The 24,212-nt window shown below is 52.6% G+C and overlaps 1 protein-coding gene across 2 annotated transcripts; it reads left to right on the top strand.

Moving 5' to 3' along the window:
- Positions 1–11: 11 nt before the first annotated feature.
- MVP (major vault protein) lies at positions 12–23,026 on the top strand. Of its 2 annotated transcripts, none has more exons than XM_027126409.1 (15): positions 12–123; positions 7,556–7,688; positions 7,882–8,077; positions 13,245–13,368; positions 13,475–13,606; positions 14,502–14,596; positions 14,839–15,075; positions 16,795–17,076; positions 17,933–18,177; positions 18,262–18,459; positions 19,655–20,041; positions 20,906–21,022; positions 21,223–21,349; positions 21,872–22,060; positions 22,761–23,026. In XM_027126409.1, exons 2-15 carry the CDS (start codon positions 7,564–7,566, stop codon positions 22,977–22,979), a joined length of 2,673 nt encoding a protein of 890 aa, XP_026982210.1. In that variant the 5' UTR covers positions 12–123; positions 7,556–7,563; the 3' UTR covers positions 22,980–23,026. The 2 variants fall into 2 exon arrangements, with proteins under 2 accessions (XP_026982210.1, XP_026982209.1); XM_027126408.1 differs by lacking the exon at positions 12–123 and adding an exon at positions 220–330.
- The last annotated feature ends 1,186 nt before the right edge of the window (positions 23,027–24,212 follow it).

Genomic DNA, 24,212 nt, shown 5'->3' on the forward strand with positions numbered 1-24,212 from the left:
CCCTTTAAATGCCTAAGCCTCACCCCCTGAGTCTGCCCTGCCCTGCGGGGAAGTCATCTCTAGGGCTGGGTGAAGGAGTTTCCTGATCTGAGGACTCTGTTGCAGCCAGCCACACTTCTGGATGTGAGTACTTCATACAGGCCTCAAAGCCCCAAACCAGTTGGTGGGACCTTGTGTCCTTCAAGACCCTCTCTAGCTCTGTCCTGCCTTCTAGGGCTTGCTTCATCTGGGGCAGGTGGTCTCTGAACCAGAACCGGGAGAAGATGGGTGGAAGCTTAGCCTTGGGAGGCTTTGCTTTCCTTGGAGTTTTTTCTGGCTTCTGAAGTAAAGGTAGATCAACTTGTCATCTTGCCAACACCCTCACTCCTCCTAATCTCAGGCCTCTCTGACCTTAAGCTCCCCCATCAGCAGTAGGGGCAGAGGAAACTTAAGGGGTCCATTTAGAGTCCCTCCTGGAGTGAGATTGGTCCCTGCTAGACCCCCCCTGGGGACCTGAGCTCTGGCCTGTCCCTTTGAGCTTTGAAAATGTGACTTGTCCCCGTTGAGATTCCTCAACTCTGCAGACATCGAGGCTTTCCTATGACCCCACTCAGGGCTATGCCAGCTGGTAATAGGCTATGCCACTCAGGGCCTTGCAGATCATTTGAGAAATCATTGGCAGAGTAATCTTAAGGTAGGCTTGATTTCCAGAGGCATGGAGTTTGGTGAGCAAGGCTCTTTTTCTTTTTTTTTCTTTTTGGGACTGGGAAGTGAAAACAGGAAGCTCTCTTGGACCCGCCGTGCTTCTAAGATTCTGGGGATCTTAGCAGCATGGAGGGTTGGGGGATAGTAGTAGAGGCAGGTGTGCTCTGTTTTCTCTGCTCCCTGTCTGGGTGGGCCCCTAGATATTATGGGGAGAAAAGCTGGCTGTCACGGGTGCCAACTGACTGCCAGAAACTTCTGCCTGTTTCCACCCTTGGCACACAGTATACTCTGCCTCCCCTGAGGGTGAGGCCTTCTGGACAGGGCAGCTCTCTAAAGCCATGGGCACGTAGGGGCAGCCACCTTGAATGGCTGGCCCAGGGAAAGCTAGAGAGCTCTAAGGTTACTCTGGCCTCCTTGTTGGGTGCTGCTCTCCTAGGTTACTGAAAATACCTTTGAACTGCAGTGGCACTATCTCCTGGAGAGTACCCAGCCCCTCCCAGGTCCTTAAGTCCTTGTTCTAGTTTAGAATCTTATTGCCATTTTTGCCGGAGGCCACACTACTTCTTGGTTTGGGGGCTCTGCGGTCACAATACCTGAGGTGGAATTCTGGCTCCGTCCTTTGATCATTGTGTGATCCTGAGCAAATTCCTTAATTTGTAGGTTCTTATGGGGATGAAATGAGTTAATTAAAAGCATTTAACACAATACCAGGCACAGATTAAGTTCTTAATAAGTGGGAGCTGTTATGGGGGGGCACTTGCCAAAGATAGAAATTCCAGAGTCGTTCCTGGAAACCTTAGCCTAGTGCGTCTGGCGTGAGGCCTGGGCGTCAATACGACCAGCTGAGTCCTATGATTGGGCGATTTTAGAAAACAGGGGTTCTGCAACCTGGTTCCTGGGTCACTTCCAATCTAGCCAATCTTTGCCTTCAATGACTGGCATTAATTGGCAGCATCTGGAGGTAGGATAGAAATAGGACAAGCATCATCCGGAGCTGGCAGGGCTGTTCTGTCCCCAGAAAAAGCTGCTGCTCCCGAAAAGTGGCCCAGTTGGGCTAGAGCTCAGATAAGATTTTCCTAGGAAGAAAAGGTCCTAAAACTTTGCTGTTACTAAAGAAGTGATTTATGTGAAACAAATTCTCAAGAATTTCCACTGTAGTCCCCCAAAGCAGGAAATCATTTCCCTAAATTGGGAAGCTGTCTGGTAAAAACAGCCTCTCTGCAGTCCCTGAGAAATGTGACTCTTGCATTCTCTAAACAAAGACTAGAATGTTTAAAATCAGTGAAGGGAAACTGCAAAGATGAGTTCCCTGTCTGTGCTGAATTTTCTGTGCATTTTCCTAAACCTAAGTTTGATAGACGTGATGGTGGCAAGGCTGTCTCCAACCTTTCCTCCAACTTCAGGCCTGCTCAGGCCTTGGGACAAGGGGACTTGTGCTGGCTGGGGGTCTACTTGGACCTGAGGGTGAGGAGCTGGGGGAAAATACATGACATTCCCTGCTTTTGAGGAACAGTTTGCCATCTGGGTTCATCTTTGGTCTTCCTCCTCCAGGCCATCCTTGTGCTCCTACTGTGTATTAGACATGCTCCAGTCTCTAACCCCTTTAACCCCTCCTACTGTGTATTAGACATGCTCCAGTCTCTAACCCCTTTAACCCCAGGAAACAGTCACTTTTATTCCCACTCCAGTCTAAGAGAGGCTTGGAGGCTAGCACGTGGCCCGAGGTCATATTGGCAGTGACAGAGCTCAGTCTTTGCTATATATTAGAGTCAGTGGAAGAACTTTTCTATATAGCAATGCTAGGACCCCACTCCAGACCAGTTAAATCAATCCCCAGAGATGGGTGGTTTGAAAAGATCTCCAGGTGATTCTGATGTACAGCTAGGCAGGGTTGAGAGGCTCTTATAGACCAGAGCTGCTCATAGTTTAAGGTATGCCCAAATCACTGGGGATCTAGTTAAAATGCTGGCTAATTCAGCAGCTCTGGGGTCGGGGGAACCCAAGGTTCTGCATTATTAACAGGCTTCCAGGTGATGCTGACACTGCAGACCTATACCCAGTGTGGCTGGTCACCTGGGCATCTGCTGTTTAAGATTCACTGTCAGCCACTCACAATTGACACTGAAACTCTGATACGTCATGATATGACTCATTCATTAATTGAATTTTGCTCTAGCAAGTTTACTCTTGAGCCAGAACAGGGCCAGAATTGCCTCTTCACTAGAGGATGAAGCCAGCTTCTTCTCACAGGCTGTTTTGTTCTCTGTTCATCCCTCCCTTCTTGGTGTGTGGGATGCAGTGGGGGAGCCACTGGTCTCTGAGACTTTGGGTAAAAGTTGGCTGGTTCTGGCAGGAGCCTCATGACACATGAGGATCAGTGTGATCAGGCAAGGTTGGACGGGTACCAGAGAGCAGACTACGGGGCAGATCTTGGAAGCAGACACTGAAGGGAGGTGTCGGTGAATTTAGGGAGTTGGGGCCAAACTCAGGGCTGGGCAGGACCTTCCAAAGGTCAACATGGTCCTTAGCCGTTGTCTTTTGAGGGCCCTGGTATGTTGGAAGTGAAATGCTCTAACTGTACACGTTATCTGGTAAACCACGGAAGTCTAAATCATGCTGCCTGAGTCGGGTGGTCTCCCTGGTCTGAGGGGCCTCTAGTGAGGCTCACTTCTGGGGACGGCAAGATTGAAAAGGCAAAACCTGTTCTTGGGTGAACTTAGCAGGTGAACTTACATGGAAGGCACAGCTTTAGGGCTGGGTAGGTGGGTGATCAGGGAGGTGAGACAGGGTCCTGGTACTGAAACAAGGGTAGCTGGCAAGGGCATGTCCTCGGAATGAGGCAGGAGCCCAGCCTGATTAGCTTTAGGGATGACTCTCAGCTGAGTCAGTGAGCTGGGCAAAGCTCTCGGCCCCCCTGACTGGGCCCAGCTGGGGTGACAGATGGTCGAGAGGCCTCAGCTGTAGGGGGTGAGGGATCGTCCAAAGGAGCCATTGGAGGCTGTTCCCAGAGCCTGCTTCCCAGCCTCGTGTGGCCTTCTAGAGTTTAAATCTTCCCTGTGGGGCTGCACAGACCCTCCTCTTGCAGCCCTAGCCCTTCCTCTCCCCCATCTGGCTTCCTGGCCAGGCTTCCGCCCTGCAGAGAACCAGGAAGAGGCTTCACTGGGCTGTCGGATGCTCCTTTGTTATTCTAGGCCCACAGCTGGGGTGACACAAAAACCTGCCACCTTCCTGATCCGTAAACAAGTGAGGGTTAAGGCTGAGATGCCAGATGGGGTAGGGAGCCTCTGGTGCCAGGTCACTTCCTCCAACTGGATAGGGAAGCTGGCCCTCAGCTGTAAGCCACACACACAGTGCTGCTAAGAGCCAGTCTCTGTTCCAAGTGCTTTATGATTAACTCAGTCCTCATACGTTGGGTTGATGACCTATCCATCCCCAGTTCACAGGCCAGGAAACGGGTATAGGGAGGGCAAGGGACTTGTCTGAGATCACCCATCCAGTAAGGGTTAGAACCAAGACCCAGGCAGTCCTAGCCCCGGGGTGGGGGTGGGGTGCTCTTGGGGGGCCCTCTCCTGGGGAATGGAAGCACAGCCGGGCAGGATGGGCAGTAGAGAGGAAGGAAAGCCAAGGTCCGGGTAAGAGTGGGGAGAACAGAAAGCAGAAGACTAGCACCTGGGTTTTCAAACACTCCCTGAAATCAACAGAAGAGGGAGCTCTGATATTAGAAAAGCTAAGGGGAATTAACTTGACGAACAGGCAACAGAAAAGTATCAAGGTCAAATCCCATACAAAGTTGCAAGAAAAAGAATTGAGGGGCAGAATAATAACCCCCTGATGTAGAAAGTGTACCAAGAAAACAGATCAAAACGGTAACCTCTGAAAACGAGGTAAGACATTAGGAAACAATACCAGGCAAAGCAGCAAATCAGAATTGTAAATAAGCCCAGGTAGTCTGGCTGAATCCATGCCCCTCACCATTGTACTGCACTGCCACTGGAGAGAAACAGGACCAGGCATTCCATCGGGATTCTCATCCTGATGGTACCACCAACTTGCTGTGTGGCCTTGCATGACTCATTGTCCCTACCTGGGACTCAACTAATTAGATCCACACTGTCTAATATGGGATCAACCAGCCACATTTGACTACTTAAATTAAAATTAAACACGAGCTCCCGAGCGGTCTTGAGCTCACACCCGGCTTCTCAGCCTTAACCTGCGTGCCGCCATCGCTGTTACGCTAGGCTGTGCTGCCTGCCGCTGCGCTGCTCGGTAGCAGCAGTCAGTCTCCCGGACCAGCCCCCCCGGGTCCCGCCGCTGTTACCCAGTCAATTCGCTGCTACTCCCATGGGTCACATGAGACAGATGGAGGAGTTTGCTGCTCGCTGGGTGACATACTTCAATAAGCCAGATATTGATGCTTGGGAATTGCGTAAAGGGATGAACACGATTGTTGGCTGTGATCTGGTTCCAGAGCCCCAAATCATTGATGTTGCTTTGCAGACATGCAGATGCTTAAATGATTTTGCTAGTGCAGTTCGCATCCTAGAGGTTGTTAAGGACAAAGCAGAACCTCATAAGGAAATCTACCCCTATGTCATCCAGGAACTTAGACCAACTTTAAAAGAACCGAAAATCTCCACTCCAGAGGAACTGGCTCTTGACAAAGTGTAAACCCCATGGATGGGCTTCCCGAGAATTTACTGATAGTGCTACTCGATTGTAAACCATCACCTGGAAATATTGATGATAACATATTACCTTATTTGAACAAGTTTTCCTTTAAGTACCAAACCATGTAACATAACTTGGACTTTAATAAAAAGGAAATGAGTTTGAACTGAAAAAAAATTAATTAACATTTTAATTCCTCAGTGACACTGTCCACATCTCAGGAGTTTGATAGCTGCATGTGGTCAGTCCAAAGGCAGCACAGATTAAGAATATTTCCATCATTGTAGAAAGTCCTTTTGGATGATGCTGAGTTGGAAGGTTTTAGAGAGGAGCCACACAGGTGATGTGAGCGCAGGGGTAAGACAGGGGTAAGACAACTGGGAGTGGTGGGGACTGTGGTTAAGCAGGAAAGCTTGTGGCCTGTCTAAAGAGCTCGGCTGCTATGTGGCTCTCGTCAGTTTGCCACGTGGGAATGTAAGGCCTGGCTCCTCATTCTTCAAGAGAAGCAGGAATTGGAAGTTTGTGGTAACTCACAATTTCTAAACAAAAGAAATTTTTACAGATTGTGTGGATCAAGTAAAACTCTTGGGCCTTGATTCTGTAATTTTGTGGCTCCAGCCTCTTTTTCCTGTGCCAAGCCACTCCCCCTTCCTCCTTCTCACTTCACATTTGTCACCCAGTTTGGAAGCTGTGTGGATGGTGGACTAGATGGGGTACCACTCCTTTTTGGTGGTGGCTTCAAAAATGTTGGACCGGGACTTCCCTGGTGGTCCAGTGGTTAAGACTCTGCACTCCCAATGCAGGCGTGGCCAAAAACTTAAAAAAAAAAAAAAAAAAAAAAGTTGGACCAAAGTCTAGGAGGGCAAGGCTTTGAATCACCTAGTAAACTTGGTTCCCTTTGTGTGACTCCAGGGGACATGTCCAAAGTCCAAGGCATGCTGGAGGCAGGGATGGGGTTTAAGTAGGTGGTGTGACATTCCTGAACAGGCCAAGCACTGGAGGTAACCAGCCAGGTTTCAGAAGCAGTTAGGGTGGGGGTGGACAGAATGCAGTACTCATTCACTCGCTTTCTCCTTCCCACCCACCTCTACCCATGATGGCAGGGAGTCACAGGTGGCAACAGACCACAGAGAACTTGGGAGGAAAGGACTAGAATACTCCGGTGTTTCTTTTTTTTTAAATTTTTATTTATTTGTTTATTTTTGGCTGCATTGGGTCTTCTTTGCTGCGCGCAGGCTTTCTCTAGTTGTGGCGAGCGGGGGCTACTCTTCGCTGTGGTGCATGGACTTCTCATTGCGGTGGCTTCTCTTGTTGCAGAGCACGGGCTCTAGGCGTGTGGGCCTCAGTAGTTGTGGCTCGCGGGCAGTAGAGCGCAGGCTCAGTAGTTGCGGCTCATGGGCTTAGTAGCTCCGCGGCATGTGGAATCTTCCTGGACCAGGGCTCGACCCCGTGTCCCCTGCATTGGCAGGCAGATTCTTAACCACTGCACCACCAGGGAAGTCCCCTTTGAGGTGTTTCTAATCCAGCTGATTCTATGGGAGCATCATTTCCATCAGGGACCCCTTCCTTGAGAGGCGGCCCACATCTAAACAGTTCATCCCAGGATTGCTTAAAGTGCAAGGCGGGAGGGCTGCAAAGATCATGCAAACATTCTTGGGCTATGGGCTAATGTTTGCATACAGCTGGGGCCCTTGGGATCCCCTGAAATAAAGGAGGCTGCCCCTGGAGGAGCCAGGGAGCTCTTCAGAGCCTCTGCCCCCCACCGTGCTGGGGAAGACACACAGCACCGCCAGAGGCTGACCCCCTCTCCCAGCTTGGTGTGCTTCCGCCTCCTACGCTATGGGGGTTGGAGATTGGGGAAGTTTTGATCTTAAGCCCCTCCCAGTACTTCAGGAAGCTTGGGGGAGGTAATGTAGATGGGAATGAGGGAAAGGAGTTGGCGGAGAACCCTGGGCTTCTGTGGTTAACTGCATCAAGCATCTCTTGGCAGGGATGAGGTCTGGATGGGCTGCCCTGGGTGGGAAGAAAGGAACAGATGGGTGTGGGGACAGTGAAGGATGGCATAATCTGAGCCGGAGGAGGAAGGGCCCATTTCCCCAGCGCCAGCCAGTCTTCATGCCCACCTCATCCCAAGCCCCCTGGACTCATCTTTTGTCTTCTCCCCATCTGTCTTTCACACTCTGTGCTTCCCTGGGCTCAGGAGTCACCATGGCAACTGAAGAGCCCATCATCCGCATCCCGCCATACCACTACATCCACGTGCTGGACCAGAACAGCAACGTGTCCCGCGTGGAGGTCGGGCCAAAGACTTACATCCGGCAGGACAATGAGAGGTTGGTGTTGGGACCGGGCTATGTGGGCACCTGGGGCCAAGGAGGGCCTGGTAGCCTGGCTGCCATGATCGTCCATCTCCTTCTTGTTCTCTGGCTTGGGTGACAGGAAGCTTTCTTTCCCATTCGCCGCCTCCTTCGGGAATAGGAACGGGGGGTCCCCTGGGTCCTCACACTGCTTCTCACCCTCCAACAGGGTCATGTTTGCCCCCAAGCACATGGTGACGATCCCCCCACGCCATTACTGCACAGTAACCAACCCGGTGGCCCGGGACGCCCAGAACGCCGTGCTGTTCGACGTCACGGGACAAGTACGGCTCCGCCACGCTGACCTAGAGATCCGGCTGGCCCAGGACCCCTTCCCCCTGTATCCAGGGGAGGTGCTGGAAAAGGTACCTGCTCACCTTCCCTGTACCCACTCTACCTGTCCTGCTACCTTGACCTAGGGCTCAGCACTGCTTTCTGGAGGGAAAACAAACTGGGGCCGTGGGAGGGGGTGGGAGGTGACATTTGCTGGTTCTCACTGGGACAGAATTGACTTGGTGCCCCTCCACTCACCTTCCCAAACATCCCCTTCCTCTTCACATGCCCAGGTCCGACCTTTGAGAGCTGTCGGCCCATCTCCGGACCTAATCTTCCAGGCTCCAGAGCCTGCCTGAAGCTCCTGGCCAGTCTGACACTAAATGACTTGTGCCAAGAGTAAGCGTTTCATTCTCTCAAACAATGCCAGACGCCGGTGGGCGGTGACAGCAGTGGTGGACCAGGTGAGGCCCAGGCTCGGGACGCCTGTGGCCGCTCCCCGGGAAGCCATTGCGGACCTGTAGTGCCAGCCAGGCCCTCGTCCATGTTGCCCTAAGGCCCTGGGCCGGAGTGCGAGGGCACCCCGCCTTCATTTCTATAACGTTTGTTTACCTTCACCTCCTTGCCGTTTGACACTGTTCACTCTGGGCTCCTCTACTAAGCAGTGCTTCTTGATCCTGGGAGCGTAGGGGCGTGACCCGGGAGCGCTGAGGCGTTGCTGTCCACTTAGCTGCGGGCACTTTGGGGAAAATGTGTGTGGAGATACTAAGTGATGAAGAAGGATTCGGATGTCAACCCTTAAGGAATCGGGGTGAAGGGGGTAAGGGAATTCTTTGTACTATTCTTGCAACTCTTATGAAGTCCCAACCTGTCACAAATTGAAAATCACCCACATCCAGGTTCTGCCTTAGACAAACTAAATCCCTCTCTTGGAGGGAACTGGGGGGGGTGGTCTGGAACCAGACTTCTTTTTTTCTGGCCACGTGGCATGTGGGATCTTATTTCCCTGACCAGGGATGGAACCGGTGCCCCCTGGAGTGGAAGCATGGAGTCTTAACCACTGGACCGCCAGGGAAAGCACCCCCCCTTTTTGGGGGATGGGCACCAGCATTTAAAAGCTCCCTAGGGTGGAGAGAACTTCCCTCATCGCTGCCTCTTTAACCTCTGCTTCCACGGCAGCCCCGGCTCACAGCAGCTTATTCTCAGACCCCACGTGCTCCAGGCCAGGAGGGCAGGGCCTTCCCTTCCTCTGAGCCCAGTGCCACCAATATGTTCCTTTTCTACCAGAGAGTCGGCACTCGCCCTCCTTGGAGGCACTGGCCCCTACCCACACCACTTTCTTTCCCTTCACTGAGGCGCCACCTGGCTCGGGCCTCCCTTCCCCGGCCCTCCTGGGAGCCTCACTAATGTCCATGTGATAACCCTGTCAACATCTTGGCCTTCTTGACCTCAAGTCTGACCCTCACATCCTCTGCTTCAGTCCTGCCCAGTGCCATGTCCACTCTGGACTGGGTGGTTTATTCCCGCACCTGCCCCACCTCTGAAGTTTTTTCTTTAGCTAAAATATTTATATTTTTTATTGAAGTAAAGTTGATCTACAGTGTCGTGTTAGTTTCAGGTGTACAGCACAGTGATTCAGTTGTACATACGTATATATCTACTCTTTTACAGATTCTTCTCCCTTGTAGGTTATTACAAAATGTTGAGTATAGTTCCCTGTGCTATGCAGTAGGTCCTTGTTGCCCTGCCTCTGAAATTAAACCCAGCTCCTCCTTAACCATCAGTCTCCCCTTCCTAGTCCTCCTGTGCTGTCATGTTGCCTCCAGGCTTTTGAATCCCACTTCTCTCCTGTCCCTCAGATTCTCTTCCTGGTCTCTCCCTGCCCCAGCGGAACCCTGTTGTTTTAACACACGCTCTTCGTGCGCTAGACCTGCGCCCACACCCTGTCCTCGAGCGGTATTACCCCCACCTGATCTTTCTGTCCTCTCACTCGGGTAGATACACCCCAACAGTATTATAAGTAGCTAGTGGGATAAGTGGTTCATTCCAGCCCAAGCCCTGCTCATTAATGTTTCCTTCCCAACCAGCTTTCTCTCCTTTCTTTTCCCCCCTGCATGCCTCTAAATATTGATCATTCTCGGCTCTCTTCCTGTTTTCTGCTCTCTCACTCTCAAACAACTTGGTCACCTACTTAGAAATTGAGGCCATCTGGAAGGATCTGGGTCTGTGTCCCCTTTCCTTCCCTGTGTCTCCTTTCTACCTGTTGGAGCCTCTAGGAGGTTCCCCTCCATCCGTGGACCCAGGAAGATGCATCCTTCTATTTCTTGATCTTGTCCCCACCTAGAGCTTCTCTCTCCTGCCTTTAACTTTTCTGTTACTGGTGCCTTTCTCTTGGCCAATAAACGTGCTCTGCCTCTTCCATCCTTTTCTGGCCTTGAAGGCTTACTTGTTCACACTTTTCATCTAAAGAATGCATTCATAAGACTGTAAAGTCCTCTCTGACTTCCACCACCAGTATCTGCTCTCCATCCCCAGAGGTATCTACTGTCATCCATTCAGGGTATACACTTCCAGATACGTCTGTGCATCCATGTAAGTGTGTATCCAAAAAAGTATTGGTTATAACTTATTTGCATAAGAGCTAGCACATTGTCACTTGCCAGTGTATTTTGAATGAACTTCTCATCTTGGTGCATAAGTCATTTCTTGTTTAATTGTTTGTAATTCCATATGATAGAGGTTCAGCCCTTCTCCTGAGTTACCATTTAGGATGTGTCCAATTTATAAGGAAAAACAGTGCTGTGGTGAATATCCTTGTGTGTGTGTGCCCTTGTGCATGCTAGTTTCTTTTTTTTTCTTTTTTTATAAATTTATTTGTTTTTTATTTTTGGCTGTGTTGGGTCTTCATTGCTGCGCTCAGGCTTTCTCTAGTTGCGGCGAGCGGGGACTACTCTTCATTGCGGTGCTCGGGCTTCTCATTGAGGTGGCTTCTGTTGCAGAGAACCGGCTCTAGGCATGCAGGCTTCAGTAGTTGTGGCACGTGGGCTTCAGTAGTTGTGGCTCGCGGGCTCTAGAGCGCAGGCTCAGTAGTTGTGGCGCACGGGCTTAGTTGCTCCACGGCACGTGGGATCTTCCTGGGCCAGGGCTCGAACCCGTGTCCCCTGCATTGGCAGGCGGATTCTTAACCACTGTGCCACCAGGGAAGCCCTAGTTTCTTTTTTGTTTTAAGAGTAGAAACTAATAAGAATTTCTGGGTCCCAGGATATGCACACTAAGTTTGTATGGGCTTTTATGAATGGCCTTGTCAATCTAATTTTTAGCTATCTGCTTTCTCTTTTGTATTTAGTTTTTTTTTAAATTGGGGTATAGTTGCTTTACAATCTTTCCTATTTACTTTGACAACTTGTACCTGATGTTCTCTGCCCTGTTGCCTCACAAGCGCCTGCATCTGGCCCCCCACCTCCGCTGATCCCACTTTGGCAAAACCCCAAGACATCCTAAGTGCAGACCCAGTGGACTGTCATTCTGTGTCTCACAGACCCTCTCAGCCATGTCCATTGTTGATCTGCCCTCTTACTAAAACTTGTCTGTGTTTTACTCTGTGGATGTCTTTATTTTCCATCTTCTCCCCGTCCCCTCTGCCTTCAGGTTCTGTCCTGAATATCCTGTTCCTTCTTTTTTTTTTTTTTTTTTTCATGGCCTGATCACTTCATCTGTGTTGAAGACACCCAACTCTATACCTTAGCTGGGAACTACAGGCTGTGAGTCCCCTAGCTGCCTATAGGAAGCCCTCTCCTAGATGTCCCACAGTCGCCTCATACTGGCTATCCAAGCCTAACACGTCCCCTTACCCCCAAATCTGTTCTTGTCCCATATTCCCAGTCTCAGTTGGTGGTACTACTGGACCTAGTCACTCAAGCTGAAAGCCTGTAACAGTGTGCGGGGCAAACTGGAAGGAGACAAAGGAGGCAGCCAGGAGACCAGTTAGGAAGATATTTCCATCATCCAGGCGAGAGGTGTTGGCGGCTTAGGTGAGGGTGTGGCAGGGATACATAAAGGCAGACCTGGATTTGCAGTGGACAGACAGGAAGTGACGATGGAGTAGATGTGAGAAATGAAAACCATACTGGACTACATGCTCTTCCCAGAATGCTCACACCTTCCTCCTCCTCCTTTTACACCTTTATATCAAAAACCAGCTCTTCCTCTGAGCCCCAGTTCAAATGCTACTCTCTGAGGGCCTTTCCCAACTTCTTCACCTGGACTTCTGCAACCTCTTCCCCTTGACCCGGTCCACAGTCTGCTTGGAGGCATTGGTCTGTGTTTGTCTTATCACCCACTGGAACCTCAACTCCACGAAGATGGGGGTATGTCTTGACTCCACCACAACCAGCCGAGCGCTGTGCACATAGAAGATGTCCAGGCAAAGGCTTGCCCGGGCAGTAAACGTCCAGCTCTGCCTCTCCAACCCAGACTGTGGTCGGTGGATGAAGTAGTTATCTGAGCTTCTCCTCCCAGGGGGCTACTCTAGTTGGAGTAAGGAGTGGCAGGTAACCTTTAATAAGGCTGAGGTTCAAATCCTGATTCTGTTTCTTACTAGTTGTGTGACCTTGATCATGTCCCTTAGCCTCTATGAGCCTCTTTCCTTGCCTTCCTGCTTCCCTCGGATCAAAGATCAAGTGAAATCCTATTTGTAGAAAATATTTGTACAAACCTCTACAAAAGGTTTGGCAGCTTGTGGCTGGGTCCCCCTTCCTGATGGAAGGAGATGTGATGGCTGGAGTACAATGGCTGTCTTGTGACCATGAGGCAACCTTGAAAACAAAGCCTCATGCTTCAAATGTGCCTGTTATAGAAGTTTATACCTTCCCACCACCTTATACTTCCTGAGGGCCCCAGTGCACACTGGGCCATGAGATGCTCACTTACTCAGCTTCTCAGATATTTCTCCCATATCTCCCATCAAGCCCTCTACCCAGTTTCCCACCTGGATTTCTAGTTCATAACAAGATCTGAGCACTTCTGCAGAGGAAGGTGTGTCCTTGGCCCATCAGCAGTGGCAGCCTCTTGCTCTCAACTCCATCTTAGCTCTTCAGACCAGATGGCTTGGAGGCCACACCTACCTTGTACATTCCACTCGGAGTCTTATTTTGGGACATGGAGAGATTGATGCTGTGGACTCTGACCTTCACGGTGTCAGGTTTGACTCCAGGGGTCCCAGCTCTGAATACCTCGCGACCCCCCTTCTTCTCCTATTAGGACATCACCCCACTGCAGGTGGTTCTGCCCAACACCGCCCTCCATCTTAAGGCGCTGCTGGATTTTGAGGATAAGAACGGAGACAAGGTGGTGGCAGGAGATGAGTGGCTATTTGAAGGACCTGGTAAGTACTTCCTCTCCAGCCGGGTCAGGGTCAGAGGTTTCCTGCCCTCCCATTCTAGCACTGATATCTTCTGACCTTCAACACCCATCTCATCTTCCCTTCCCAGGCACGTATATCCCCCGGAAGGAGGTGGAGGTTGTGGAGATCATTCAGGCAACAGTCATCAAGCAGAACCAGGCCCTGCGGCTGAGGGCCCGCAAGGAATGCTGGGACCGGGAGGGGAAAGAGAGAGTGACAGGTGGGGTCTTGAAGGGATGCTGACGGTGGGGGGGGGGGGGGGGGGGGGGGGGGGCAGGCCGTGCCTTGACCACAGGGGAAGTGGGGAAGTTTGGGGGTAGCCACTTGTAGCCTGGAGGAAATATTTCCCTGGTATCTCTTGCCAGCTCTTCTGGGCTGCGCCCTGCTGCTTCCCCCCACCCCCTTCAGGAGGCTCTACCCGGATCCTGTGATCACGATCATGCTGACATGGCTTTTCCTTCCCCCCAGCCCTTTACCATGAGCTGGGGGCAGCGGCCATGTCTGTTTCTAGGTCAGCAAAGCAGGTGTTCATATACAACTAGCAATTGTGTTTGACAAATGTGATGTATTAACTGAGGTCTTCACAAAGGCCGTGCTTACTGAGCCAGGTGCGGTTCAAATGCTTTACAAACGGCAACTTCTTTAGTCCTCCAACAACCTTGAGGCACCACGACTCCCATTTTCCATGTGACATCACTGAGGCCTGGGTTTATGGCCAGGAAGGGCCAGACTGGAACTTTCCCCCCCGGCACTCTTGCTTCTCCAGTAGGCTCAATGACCTCTGCAGCTATAATAGAGGCAGTTCTGCCCATTTTAGGGGAAGGAAAAAAGTCGGTCTTTGGAGCTTAGAGGAGGCCTAGCAGAGTATTGGAATGTAGCAACTTGGGCACTTGGAAGGGCTTTTTTTTTTTTTTTTAATCTTTCTGAGGTAGGGATTGGTCTTCCTCTGGCCTCAAAAAAGGAAAACAATGACTCCAGGCCTTGAGCATAGGGGCAGTGGCATCTCAAAGTGGCCCACAAAGTTCTGCGGGTCCCCTGTTGTCTAGGCTGCAGGAGGGGCAGCTGGGGAACAGGCTGGGTGACCTTTGACCCTTGCCTCTCTGCCCCTGGCCCAGGAGAAGAATGGCTGGTCCGTTCCGTGGGTGCGTACCTTCCCGCAGTGTTTGAGGAGGTTCTCGATGTGGTGGATGCTGTGATCCTTACGGAAAAGGTTTGTGCTCTAGAGGACCCTGGGTGGGAGACTCTCAGAGTGGCAGAGAATGGTGGCAGAGAATGTGAAAATAAGATCACCTGAGGAATGTCCTGGGTGACCTGAAAGGGTTTAAGAAGTCCTCTTGGATTGGTAGACGCTGTCACTTAGACCTGGATCATTTAGTGGCCAGTAGGGTTCCCAGATCCCCCAAGGAAGTTAGAGGTGGGTTTATTCAAACCCCCCGACATCTCACTCTACAGACAGCCCTGCACCTCCGGGCACGGCAGAACTTCCGAGACTTCAGGGGAGTGACCCGCCGCTCTGGGGAGGAGTGGCTGGTGACCACGCAGGACACAGACGCCCACGTACCAGATGTCTATGAGGAGGTGATGGGGGTCGTGTCCATCACCACCTTGGGTCCCCACAACTACTGTGTGATTCTCGACCCGGTGGGACCAGATGGCAAAAACCAGCTGGGGCAAAAGCGTGTGGTCAAGGTGAGTGTCTCCATGTTACCCAGAGGTGAATGCCTTTGGAGTGGCCTAAGGCCCTTGGACCCCAGTCCCTGCCCTCCTCCCACCCTCGGTACATGTTCTAGAAACACCAAGCTTGTTTTTGCTGCCTCTGTGCACACTTGTCTCTATCCCTTGAGACACTGTCCCATTGATCTTTCTGGCATCCCTGACGTGAGGTCACACATGGCCTCTCTTGTGAGTGCCTCCCTGGCCCTGCACTGTGTCTGTAAACCTGGAAACTCCCTCTAATATTTCACATCCCTCTGTTCTGGAAACTTTGTCATCCTGCGTCAAACAAATCTCTTGGTTTACCCTTCTCCGCATCCTCTACCTCATCCCCTCTCTGAACTATATGTGGGACTAGCAGGGCTGGGCAGACCTTTCCTGTGAAGATCGTAGGTATTTTAGGCTCTGTGAGCCATATGGTCTCTGTTGCAACTACTCAACTCTGCTGTTGTGCCGTGAAAGCAGCGTAGACGGCTTGTAAACGAACCACTGCCGCTGTGTTCCTGTAACATTTTATTTGCAAAAACAGGAGGTAGAATAAATAGGAACAACCCATCAGTCTATCAGCTGATGAATGGATGAAAAATATGGTGTATCCCTACAATGGAATATCAGTCAAAAGAATGATGGGTAATCTTTCTGGGGTTGAGGGCACTCATGTTCTTGAAATAATTCAAAAATGTAAACATCAAAAATGAAGTTCTAATATGTGCTACCACATGGACAAACTTGAAAGCATCATGCTAGGCAATAGAAGCCAGACGTGAAAGACCACATATTGTATGATTCCGTTTACGTGAAATGTCCAGAAGAGGTAAATCCATGCGTAGTGGGTGGGGTGGGGCTGGGCAGTAACTGCTACTGTGTATGTAGGGTTTCTTTTCAGGACGATAATGTTCTGGGGTTAGGGAGTAGTGATGATGGGCAGCTCTGGATATTCCAAAACAACTGAATTGTATACTTTAAATAGGTGTATTTTATAATATGTGGGTTATATCAAATATATATATACACATATATGTATTTATATTATATATTAAAACTAGGCAGCAGGCCAGATTTGGCCCAAAGATCAGAGATTACCAACTCTGGACTACACCATCCCAAGGCAACAAAGCACGGGAGAAATAAAGCAATAATAGGTTAATTCTTAACTATTGAGCTTGTGAGAACCCAGACCTTGACAGTTTACAGAACTTTTCAGGGCAGGTTTTTTGTTTGTTTTTTAATTTATTAATGTATTTATTTATGGCTGCATTGGGTCTTTGTTGCTGCACGCGGGCTTCTCATTGCGGTGGCTTCTCTTGGTTGTGGAGCATGGGCTCTAGGCGCACGGGCTTCAGTAGTTGTGGCATGCGGGCTCAGTAGTTGTGGCTCACAGGCTTAGTTGCTCCGCGGCATGTGGAATCTTCCTGGGCCAGGGCTTGAACCCGTGTCCCCTGCATTGGCAGGCAGATTCTTAACCACTGCGCCACCAGGGAAGTCCCAGGGCAGGTCTGACCAGATCTACAGGCATTTGTAGAGTGCCTCACAGTCTAGATAGTGATTCATTGTATGACGTAAGGGTGGGGAGGGTGCTTTTGGGGGCTCCTGTCCTCAGCATAAGCCCATGGTCACATGGAGCTGAAGGAGGTACCATCAGAGGCACCCACAGCCCTGGGTGGCGACTGCTCCTGACCCGCTTCTCCCCACTAGGGAGAGAAGTCTTTCTTCCTCCAGCCCGGGGAGAAGCTGGAACGAGGCATCCAGAACGTATATGTGCTGTCGGAACAGCAGGGGCTGCTACTGAGGGCCCTGCGGCCCCTGGAGGAGGGGGAGGGCGAGGAGAAGGTCTCCCACCAGGCGGGGGACCGCTGGCTCATCCGTGGACCCCTGGAGTACGTGCCACCTGCCAAGGTGGAGGTGGTAGAAGAGCGTCAGGCCATCCCGCTGGATGAGAACGAGGGCATCTACGTGCAGGACGTCAAAACCGGAAGGGTAAGCACTGAGGGATGGGCGCCATCGCTGCCATGTGGCCCTGGTGGTGGCTTGGTCTGGGCAAGTGGGTGATGCTGGTGGGGAGATGCATGGTGGAGGTGACAGAAGGGATTCAACAGTGTTGCTAGTAGCATCCAAGCCAGCCGGCTGCTAAATATGAGGGCATTCTCTGGAGTTTTTGCCTTCCCTTTGTCTTAAATATCTAATTTCAAATGTTAGAGCTCTCAAGCTAGAAGATGAACCAGATTTCAGGATGGAAACTTAGTCCCCAGTGCAGGTCTGGCTTCCGGCATAAAGGTCTGACTGGGATGTGGCCTAGGAACAGTAAGACCTGACCTCCCTCCCATACCCTTTTCCTGGTGGAATCCCTCCTCTCTGCCTCTCACCTAAACCTTGATCTTGGTCAGACCTAGGACCACATCTCCAACCTCTTTAAGAATCCAACCTACAAGCAGAGCTCAGAATCCTAGGAAATGTTAGTGTGTACTACCTAGTTCCTAGGATTGCATCTGTCCCTGGGATGCCCTCCAGGCTGCCCCATGAAGGAAGATTCCAGAAGAAATAATATCGGGAACTTACTATACGCCAAATTCTTGACACTAGACATGTGAGATGTCATTCATTCCTCTACCCTGTGAGGCTGCCACTATCAGGTCCATTTTGCACACGGGTGAGAGAGCTGCCTAAGGTGAAAGAACTTGCAGAGAGTGACCTTGAACGCAGCCTCCTTCCAGAGACCACATTTAGCCACGATGCTGTCCTACCTCCTGGACCAGTTCCGCCTTAGGGATGCTGGGTAGGACTCTTCCCCTCCTCCCTTTGCCGGTGACATTCCTCCTCGTCTTGCTCTCTCGAGGTGCGTGCTGTGATCGGGAGCACCTACATGCTGACCCAGGATGAAGTCCTGTGGGAGAAGGAGCTGCCTCCGGGGGTGGAGGGGCTGCTGAACAAGGGGCAGGACCCTCTGGCGGACAGGGGTGAGAAAGAGACATGCAAGACTCCTAGGCCCTCCGCTCCCCGGAACAAGACCCATGTGGTCAGCTACCGTGTACCCCACAATGCCGCGGTGCAGGTGTACGACTACCGGGAGAAGAGAGCCCGGTGAGCGGCGGCCTGGGGGCTGCGCCGTGTGGGGCTGTGGCGGGAGGGCCTCTCCGGGCCTCTGACTCCCGGCTCCCTCTGCAGCGTGGTCTTTGGGCCAGAGCTGGTGTCGCTGGGTCCCGAGGAGCAGTTCACGGTGTTGTCCCTCTCGGCTGGGCGACCCAAGTGTCCCCACGCCCGCCGCGTGCTCTGCCTGCTGCTGGGGCCTGACTTCTTCACGGACGTCATCACCATCGAAACCGCAGACCACGCCAGGCTCCAGCTGCAGCTTGCCTACAACTGGTAAGGGGCAGAGGGGAGGGCCAGGGCCCCTGCTGGTGCAGCCCCGGGGGCACCCTGAAGAGAAGAGATGCCGCCTCGAGTGCTGAGCTCACAATCAGGGCAGAACGCCTGACTCCAAGCCACGGTCAAGGAGGAAACCCAGGGGTTCATGCAAATCCAGTCTGATGCCCAGGGGGAGCGACAGGAAAGATGAGGGCTCACCTGGGGGTAGAATGTGGGGGAAAACGGCAGGAGGACACTCCTCAGCTAAACTCCTAGCGTGACTTCAGCCAAACGTGTAACTACAAGGTTTAAAAAGATGAATCAAACCCAACTGGTGGGAGTGGCCGGGTGGTCAAGAGCAAGTACTCTGAGGCTGATGGGTGTGCATCCCAGCCCTGCCGTTTGCTAGCTGTGGGCCTGGGCAAGTATTGGGTGCTTTCCTCAGTTTCCCAGTCTGTAAAATGACGCTAAGGACATAACCATCAACCTAATGGGGCTGTGGAAAGGATGCTGTGAGAATTAGAACTGTGCCCGGTCCATAGTTAGAGCTCAAATGGCAGTGATGAGGATTGGGGGAGATAAGTCAGGTGCAGAAGCGGTACTCAACAACTCCCAAGCACGCACTTCTCACCTCTTGCCTGAGTGGCCAGGACTGTGACAAAGGCAGATGGGCGCTGATATCTTTGGGGGCACAGACCCTGGAGCCACACTGCCTGGGTTCAACTTTCTGGCTTGGCACCTGTTGTGTGACTTAGGGTCTGTCGCTTAACCTCTCTGGACCTCTATTTCCTTGTCTATGATGGGGGTAATGCTCATTCCCACCTCATAGGGCGGCTGAGCAAATAAAATGGGAATATGTAAGTTTCTTAGGACTTCACCTGACACATAGCAGATGCTAATTAGCGTTCTCTATCGTGAGACCCTTCCCAACCACAGAAGGTGAAGGTGGGTGTCAGTGTCCTTTTTTTTTTTTTTTTTTGTGGTACGCGGGCCTCTCACTGTTGTGGCCTCTCCTGTTGCGGAGCACAGGCTCCGGACGCACAGGCTCAGCGGCCATGGCTCACGGGCCCAGCCGCTCCGCGGCACGTGGGATCTTCCCGGACCGGGGCACGGACCCATGTCCCCTGTCCGGCAGGTGGACTCTCAACCACTGCGCCACCAGGGAAGCCCTCAGTGTCCTTTTTGAAGGTGAGAGAGTTGTCTTTGCTCACAGGCACTTTGAGCTGAGTGACCGGAAGGACCCCCAAGAGACGGCCAAGCTCTTCTCAGTGCCCGACTTCGTGGGTGATGCCTGCAAGGCCATCGCGTCCCGGGTGCGAGGGGCCGTGGCCTCTGTCACCTTTGATGACTTCCATAAGAACTCGGCCCACATCATTCGCACTGCTGTCTTTGGCTTTGAGACACCAGAAACCAAGGGGTCTGACAGCATGGCCCTGCCCCAGCCCCGGGACCGGGCTGTCTTCCCCCAAAATGGGCTGGTGGTCAGCAGTGTGGATGTGCAGTCGGTGGAGCCCGTGGACCAGAGGACCCGGGACGCCCTGCAGCGCAGCGTCCAGCTGGCCATTGAGATCACCACCAACTCCCAGGAGGCAGCTGCCAGGTGAGTGAGGCCTGGGGGCCCGGCTCTCCACGATGCCCACTGGGGGCCCGGCTCTCCACGATGCCCACTGGGGGCCCGGCTCTCCACGATGCCCACTGGGGGCCCGGCTCTCCACGATGCCCACTGTGGGCCCGACCTCCCCAGGGTCCCTGTCTCTAGCCTGCTGCCAGGACCTGGGTAACACGGCACCCTGGTGGTCAGCCTGCTGTCCTCCTTACCCAGCAGATAACCTGGGCTACTTAAGGTGGGAATAGATGCCACCCCTGCTTCTGTGGCTTCTCACCTTGCTTGTGCTGGAACCCAGATTCGTATCTGTGGCTGTCCAGGCACTCTGGGGTCCAGCCTAGCCTCCCCCTCCTCACCTTCCAGCCTTCTCCCCAGGCTCACATGCTCCAGGCCCACCAGCTCCTTTCTGCTCTTCAGGGTGGGAACTCAGCACTGGCTGTTCCCTCTGGCCAGAATGTTCTCCCTGAATGTTCTCTCAGAATGTTCTCTCCTCCTTCTGGCCTCCAAAGTTCACCTCGTCGGAGAGCCCTTTTCTTTCTTACCCCAACTGAAGCAGCACCCTCTTTGCCCAGTCATGTTATTGTAGCACCCATTTTTCAAGGAGATTGTCACTGTCTGAAATCATCCCTGTTTACTTGTCCTTTTTTCCCCACTGGAAAGTAACTCGTGTGAAAGCAGGAGTCGCGGTCACAGCCACGTGCCCCTGCACCTAGAATCACACTTGGCTTGCACAGTGCACACGCTGTGCTTTCATTTGCACGTCAAGGGCCTCCCATGGGCCAGTGGTCCCTGCCCTTGGAGCACCTGTTCCAGCTCTGGCCCCATGCCAGTGTCTTACCTAACCCCTCTCCCACCCAGGCACGAGGCTCAGAGACTAGAACAAGCAGCCCGCGGCCGGCTTGAGAGACAGAAGATCTTAGACCAATCAGAAGCTGAAAAAGCTCGCAGGGAGCTCTTGGAGCTGGAGGCTCTGAGGTGGGTGCAGAACTAGAAGAAAAGATGGCAGGGGGTCTTGGAAGAGCAGCTGATGGGAGAGGTGTGTGTGTGTGCGTGCATGCGCGTGTGTGTGTGCGTCCGTGCGCAGGTGTCCTCGTGCTGCTGGAGCATAAGTCAAGGGCAGAGGAGGGCAGGGCTGGGCTTTCTCCTGGGTCTCTCTGACTCTGCGCCGTCTCCAGCACCGCAGTGGAGAGCACTGGGACCGCCAAGGCAGAGGCCGAGTCCCGAGCAGAGGCGGCGCGCATTGAGGGAGAAGGCGCCGTGCTCCAGGCCAAGCTCAAGGCAGAGGCCTTGGCCATTGAGACGGTGAGTGGGGGAGATGCCCGTGGAAGGGTGTGGCCTTGGGGTCTGGAAGAAGCCCGATCGCTGCAGTCCCTGAAGCCATGTGGGAAACCAAGTACCCTAACAGAAAGCCCTGTCCAAATATTTTGTGGTTTACAAAGTCTTTTGCCCTATTTCAATTCACTTAATACCTGCTTTGAAGGTAAGGACGATGATTACGCCCATCTTACAGACATGTGCTCCAACACTGGCCCACTTTATGCTAGGTATTGCCTGTGTTTTACATGCAAGATCTTATTTAATGCTTGAAATCCCATTAAGGGTATGAGTTCTCTCCATCTTACAGAGGAGGGAACCGAGGCTTGAATTAAGGGGCTCCAGGGTCACTAGCTAAAAGGTGGCATAGCCGGGGTTCACCCCTAACTGATGGTAAGTTTACCATTCCATCCCCTCCATCTGAATTCCCTCAGGCTTGCTGGCTGGGGCACTTGCTGGACATGTCCAGGGGCCACACGATGAAAAGAATGCTGGGTTTTCCCCTTCCAGGAGGCTGAGCTCCAGCGAGTAAAGAAAGTGCGAGAGCTCGAACTGATCTATGCCCGGGCCCAGCTGGAGCTGGAGGTGAGCAAGGCCCAGCAGCTGGCTGAGGTAGAGGTGAAGAAGTTCAAGCAGATGACGGAGGCCCTGGGTCCCAGCACCATCAGGGACCTTGCTGTGGCAGGACCGGAGATGCAGGTGAGGTGGGGGGAGAGTGCAGGCATGGGTGTGTGTGTATATGTCTTTGTGTGTATGTCTTGGGACCATATTTGGAACCAAGAAGGCAGAGCCGGGGAGGCAAACACAACACCTAGAAAAATGTCGGGGACAGAGGGGCGAGGGGAGGTGGTAACTTGGACTGTCTCTGTATCCCATGTCATTCGAGCATGGTGTCCTATCAGGCACAGCACTAGACTCAGTGAGTGGGAGCTCCTGCGAGAGCAGTAAACTGATGGGACATCAGTCTATGACAAGCCCTTCGAAAGAAGTCAACAGGGTGATATGGTGAAGGGGGAGGTGACATGTCAGGTTAGCTGGGGAAGGAGGGCCCCTCCGAAGAGGGGATACTTAAGTGCTCTGTAGAGTCGACAAGAGCTTCCCAGGAGAGGGTCCAGGTGCAAAGAATGAAACCTGGTGCATTTAAGGAATAGGAAGGACCGGACGGCTGCAACCTGGCTGAAAGCTCCCAGAGCTTTCAGGCCCGCGAGGCCTCGGAGGGGATGCAACCCTCAGGCTCCCCTTATTTTCCTTGCTTGTCACTGACTAGTCCTATGAGGATGGCTTGGGCTACAATGTCAGACCAGAGAGGGGGGCAGCCCACCCTGGAGAGGCGGCCGAGGGGATGATAAGAAGGGACCAGGGTCTGACTATCTTTTCGCCTGCCTCTTGCTCCTTCCAGGTAAAACTGCTCCAGAGCCTGGGCCTGAAATCAGCCCTCATCACCGACGGCTCTGCCCCCATCAACCTCTTCAACACAGCTTTGGGTCTGCTGGGGCTCGGGTCTGAGGCCCAGCCCACAACCAAGAAGGCAGCTTCGGCGCCCAGTGCCCAAGAGGGCTTGCTTCTCCCCTCCACTGCTGGCCCTCTAACTCTTGGAAGCAACCAGGTCATGCCTTAGCTCCCTACTGCACTGCCAAATAAAACGGACACTTCTGGGCATTTAAACCCTCTTCTGTTGCCATAAGTCCGCATCACAAGGGAGTTTAATGGTGGTGGGGAAGAGATACCCCTGAAATCTTGATAATTACTAGAGGCTACCCTCATCTGTAAAGTGGAGTGGAAACTGAGGCAGGAAGAAGACTAACCCAGTCAGGCTGACGGGAGTGTGGGCCCCAAATCTGGCTCAACAGCCAGACCATCCTTTCGGCAGTCAGCTTTCCTAGACGCCAGCTGGGGGAGATGATGCCACAGGTGACAGGATGGGCCTGTACCCCTTGGGATGGTTCCTGTGCCATCTCTTCTCACTGCCCTTTCGTCCCAGACCCCAGCTTGGCCTGGGAGTTCTGGAGTCTTAACCCTCTGGCTGTGGGTGTATCCATCCTGGCTTCCCCACCTCCAGCACTTGGGAGGCTTTCTCTGGCGCCACCTGCTGGTTGAATCACACACCTGCACGTGGTGTCTGTGCATGCGTCCCTTCTCGGATGGGGGTGTCAGATCTGAGAGGAAGTTACTGCACCAGGGCCATAGGACCTGGAGCACCTCCCTGGGCTTCTGAATTGGGGTCTTCAGAGCATTGAGGAAGGGGTGCCCCCTTCTCACCCTCCCCCATGACCAGTGAGGAGCCCTTATTTGGGGGACGGATCCAGGTACAATCAGTCTGGGCACACAAATGGAGGCGGCAGGGTGCACCAGCCTTCCCACCCAGGTACAGCTGTAGGTGCCAGGCCTGCCTGGTCTCTGCTGAGGAAGCAAAAAAGTCTCGGGGTAGAGAGAGAAGCTTGGATGTACTAACTGTGCAACGAGAATGCAACCTCCCTGATCTTTTCCTCATCTGTGAAATGGGCCAGCAGTTCCCCTCCTGAGCAGGGTTGAAGCTTTTTTAGGGTCTTATTCCTTTTCCCCCACTGGGCCCTGGTCCCATGAGCTCTTGTCTCCTTCCAGCTCGAGTTGCATTGGTGACCAGTAGCTCCACTCAAGTCTGAGCTGGTTGGGGTGGGGGGCTGTCTTTAGCCCACAGCACTTGGTGGTGTCATCTCAGTGTGGATAGAATAGGCAAAGGGGTCAGCTCATCCACCCCTGCTCCCTACAAATCCCCTACATCTTCCCTTAGGAGAGGTAACTGATTTAAAGCTCTTCATCTGGTACCTGGCATGTGCTAAGTGCTGTGTTAGCACTGTTTATAGCCAAGGGC

Source organism: Aethalodelphis obliquidens, unplaced genomic scaffold (genome assembly GCF_003676395.1).
Source record: "Aethalodelphis obliquidens isolate GAN/ISIS:26980383/991018 unplaced genomic scaffold, ASM367639v1 scaffold30, whole genome shotgun sequence".
Lineage (NCBI taxonomy): Eukaryota > Metazoa > Chordata > Mammalia > Artiodactyla > Delphinidae > Aethalodelphis > Aethalodelphis obliquidens.